The 4,079-nt window shown below is 33.7% G+C and overlaps 1 protein-coding gene across 1 annotated transcript; it reads right to left on the reverse strand.

Moving 5' to 3' along the window:
• LOC25499254 (uncharacterized) lies at positions 1 to 4,079 on the reverse strand. The gene is made up of 5 exons (XM_013594436.3): positions 3,738 to 4,079; positions 1,165 to 1,287; positions 800 to 870; positions 603 to 689; positions 1 to 512 (listed from the first exon to the last, which is right to left on the reverse strand). Exons 2-5 carry the CDS (start codon positions 1,280 to 1,282, stop codon positions 249 to 251), a joined length of 540 nt encoding a protein of 179 aa, XP_013449890.1. The 5' UTR covers positions 1,283 to 1,287; positions 3,738 to 4,079; the 3' UTR covers positions 1 to 248.

Consider the following 4,079-nt stretch of genomic DNA (forward strand, 5'->3'; position numbering starts at 1 on the left):
TTGATAAAATATGGAAGCTATTTTCATTTGTGTTAATAAAAAGGTAATAGAAATTAACAAATCCCATCTATTTCGTGCCTTCAAAGTTCAGGCACCAAACGTCAAAAAAAGAAGATCATACTAGTATACAAACAAAAATAGAACAAGATAAATGGATTGAAAAATTGACAAGCTACCTATAAAGAAGTTGAAGGATAATGCCAGATATATAAAGATCATACGGATTGACAAATGACTCGTGTCATTTTCTAAAACATTTGATCCTTCTTACCACCACCCTTTTTATCATGTTTCCAGATGCTTCCTTTTCTTTTTCCTGTATTGGACATATTTTTTCCAGTGTCATGACCTCTTGTGGGTGTTGACTTCAACAAATGCTTCACGTCGAGTATGCCATTTCTAAATCGACCTTCACTTAACTTCAAACCTCTGTCCTCTGGTTTGTGTTTTCCAGCTGGTTTTTTACTGCTGCTACCACCATCCTTTCCCCCAAAACGTCCTAGAATCATACGCTGAAAGGCACAAGTGGTACATATATAAGGAATAATAAGAAAGTAAGAGTTGTACAAACAAATAAAGAGGAGGATGATAGAATTAATTACCTCTTGGAGCATTTTTTCCTCCCTCTGTTTTTGTTTCTTCATCATTGGTCGTGCCACACTTAAAGGTAATCTTTGATTCTTGAGGGGCTGAATAAGAGCAGATAAACACGGTGAATTTTGTGCACTGATCATTGTGATAATACCATTTGCAAATGGAACAAAATATAGAAAATACAGCATCAATAAATAGACCTCACCTTCCCACCAAGGGAAACAACCTTCCTATCTTCAACCTTTTTGCGCTCTTTCCATGTCATATGCGAGTTGCCTAAGATATATTGCAATGAGTAGCCATTATAAAAAAGAAGGTAACAAATCAGGTGAATATGCTTACCATAAATTATTTAACTCCAACACCCCAAATTTAAAATAATGAATGAACAAATATTTTGTACTTAGCATTCAAATTCGTTCTTATCATTTAAAATCATAATGCAGAAACGCATTGATCATATATTTGAAGTGCATCAAAAACAGAAAACAGATTCAACGAGAAGATAGACAACATTCAATGGAAAATAATTTTAGAAAGAAAAAAAAAAAAAAAAGAGAGAGAAAATACTGAAGTTTTGGACGTCTTCCATAATCTTCCTGATGTCCATTTCATTTTCCTGCTTATTGTTTTGTTCTCTTGGAGGTCCACGTCCGTGAGCTTGTTTCTTCTTGTACATCTTTCCCATAGTTACTGAAAATTGAAAGAGAGAAGATGTAAGGGGAAAACCCGCAAACAAAAACAAAACTTGAAATTGCAAACACATCAGAAGAGCAAATGGTTCAAATGAATGATTTAAAAGCTTGGACCTCTTCATACATGTACTACGACAAAATGATAATCATCCTCCTGACTAAATAAAAATAAGCATATAATGATACTGATATTGATATTGATAGATCCATGTGATAGATAATACAGCACCATTCAACTACTAGATTAAAGGAAAACAATCAACTAAGGAGATTATCCCTAAAAGTGAAATAAGGTGCCAAGTATTTCGACATCAATCGGTATAATTGCACATATCATGTTTGACTATATGTGAATAGCTTCTTTCTATTTCCCCCTTCTCATTTTTACAATAGCGTAGGGATTAATGCAATTCATTATAATCAATAAATTGACTTAACGTATGCAGACACGACATCTAAAAGTTATGTTAGTGATTTTATGCTTTATTATTGGGATTTGGAAAATTCTAAAAACTGACTGGATTTGAATATAGTAGAAGCAAAAGGCAAAGGAAACAAGATAGAAGTTCAAAAGATGGACAAGAACTTGTTACTTTAGACCCTAAAATGAGTCATAAGGTCCAAAAGGGCATATGATTCGCCATTTGCCACATTACTAATAGAGACCCGTTACTCAACACCAACCACATTCAACCACCATCAACTCCAATTCAAACCATTACTGTACCATCCACCACTAAACTAATTGTGTTCTATTTTTCTAACATCAACCACATTCAATATCAATCTTACAACACCCCAAGATTTTATCCATAATTTCTCTGGGAATATTGTAAATTGATACCGGCCAATTAATAAATATATCCAGCAATTTCAGCCTTTAGTTTCAAGCTTAAACCACTGTTGGAATTTGAATAAACTTAACTAATAAGGTAGCTCAAGTTTACTTGGGATTGTACATTGTTCGTCTCCTAAATCTAAATAATATACATAATTTCCTAACTTGAAGTAGTTCAAGAAACTCCTAACAATACATAACATAACAAAAGCTTACGCTCAACAGCGTGAATCAGACTTAAACTACAAAGAAGATCATGATCAAAACATAATATGACAGAAATCCATAGCAGAGTTATTCATCGGCACCTTTTACCTATGTGTATGTGTTGATCTGAAAACAATAACAATGGGGTGAGATCTACTTATTTCCGTGGATTTCTACTAACTTTATATCTCTTATCACCTAATCATTAGATACAGTCTAATCGTAATTCAAGCCAACACTAACATTAATGCAACAATCATAAGAGGTTCCACACAACTTTGCGTAATAATATTTTAAGCATACAAATGGCAAGTTATATATTTTGTTTTTCTTCTCTTGATTTTCTTCTTAACATGGATAAGCCGGACGTGAGGATATCCAAATTATCCACCTGTCCGTAAGGCGTTAGATGTAATAAACCAATTACCTTTCCGACTCTTCTGCTCACATTTAAATTATTACTTTCTCTAAGTTAGTCAAAAGACCTCTGTTATCAAAGCGGAAACGCGGCGCGGTGCGGCCACCACAAAAATTGACGCGGCGCGGTATGCGGGCGCCACGTGGGAGCTATTTCATGACGCGGACACTAATAAATTTAATACTATAATGTTGAAAGAAAAAAAATACTAAAACAACTTAAATATTACTCAAAATTCATAATGTATTCATGATTTGAAATAAAACATGCCATAACTAAAAAAAAACTGTCAATATAACCAGTGGCGGAGCCAGACAAAAAAGTTTGGAGTGGCCGCCATCCCGCCATCAAAATAAAATAAAATATATGATTTAAATTGACTATATATAATGAAGAATGATTTAAATTGACATGCTGTTTATGCATAATATGAAACAACACAATCCCACTACAAATCTACAATGAATTATTCAAACATTCTCCTTTACAAAGCATTTAGTCAATTGAAACATTAGTTTGGACAGAAGATAAATAGTTTCGACAACACATGTAAATGTTGAAAAGAATTAAAATAAAATAAAAACTCTTAGAATTAAAACATTGATAACGAAAAGAAGAATTAGGATGAAAAGATCAAGTAAAAGCACGATTAAAATGTCATTGAAATTTGTAAATGAGAATAGAGGAAGGGTAGCGAATCATATTGGAAATACCTGTCAGAGTTATCGATTGCGAGTTCGACGTCTAATTGAATATAGTTTGATTATTATAACTTATATAATTGAATATAGTTTTTAAAGAATAAAAAAGAAAACCAAAAACGAAAAAATAAAATAAAATGAATGAAGGTTTCACAAAGAAGTTTGAAAAGATTTCACAAACAAAAGAGAAGTTGAAAAAAAACAAAAAAGATTGAAAATAAATCAGAAAACAAAAACGAAAAAAATAAAATAAAATAAGTTGAATGGAGAAAGAAAGAACAAACCTGATGAAGATCAGAGCAGGAGCAACTGTGTTGTTGTTGTTGACTTGGATGATGGAGCTGTGTTGTTGTTCTCTTCTCTGTGTACGATGGATGAATGGAATTGGAGAAGAGAGAAGAGCGGCCGTTTCTCTTTCTGTACGATGGAATTGGAGTAGAAAAACAGGGTTTGAAAAATGACGAAAATGTCCCTCCAAACGGTTCTTAAGTGAGGGGCAGTTTCATATTTTCTCTACGACCCAGGAAAGCGGGCGATTTGACCCGCAATTGATCCGCTCCGCGTCGCAGAAACTCGTCCGCGATACCCGCTATCCACAAACGCGTGGATCGGTAGCGTTGTGATGC

Source organism: Medicago truncatula, chromosome 7 (assembly GCF_003473485.1).
Source record: "Medicago truncatula cultivar Jemalong A17 chromosome 7, MtrunA17r5.0-ANR, whole genome shotgun sequence".
Taxonomy (NCBI): domain Eukaryota; kingdom Viridiplantae; phylum Streptophyta; class Magnoliopsida; order Fabales; family Fabaceae; genus Medicago; species Medicago truncatula.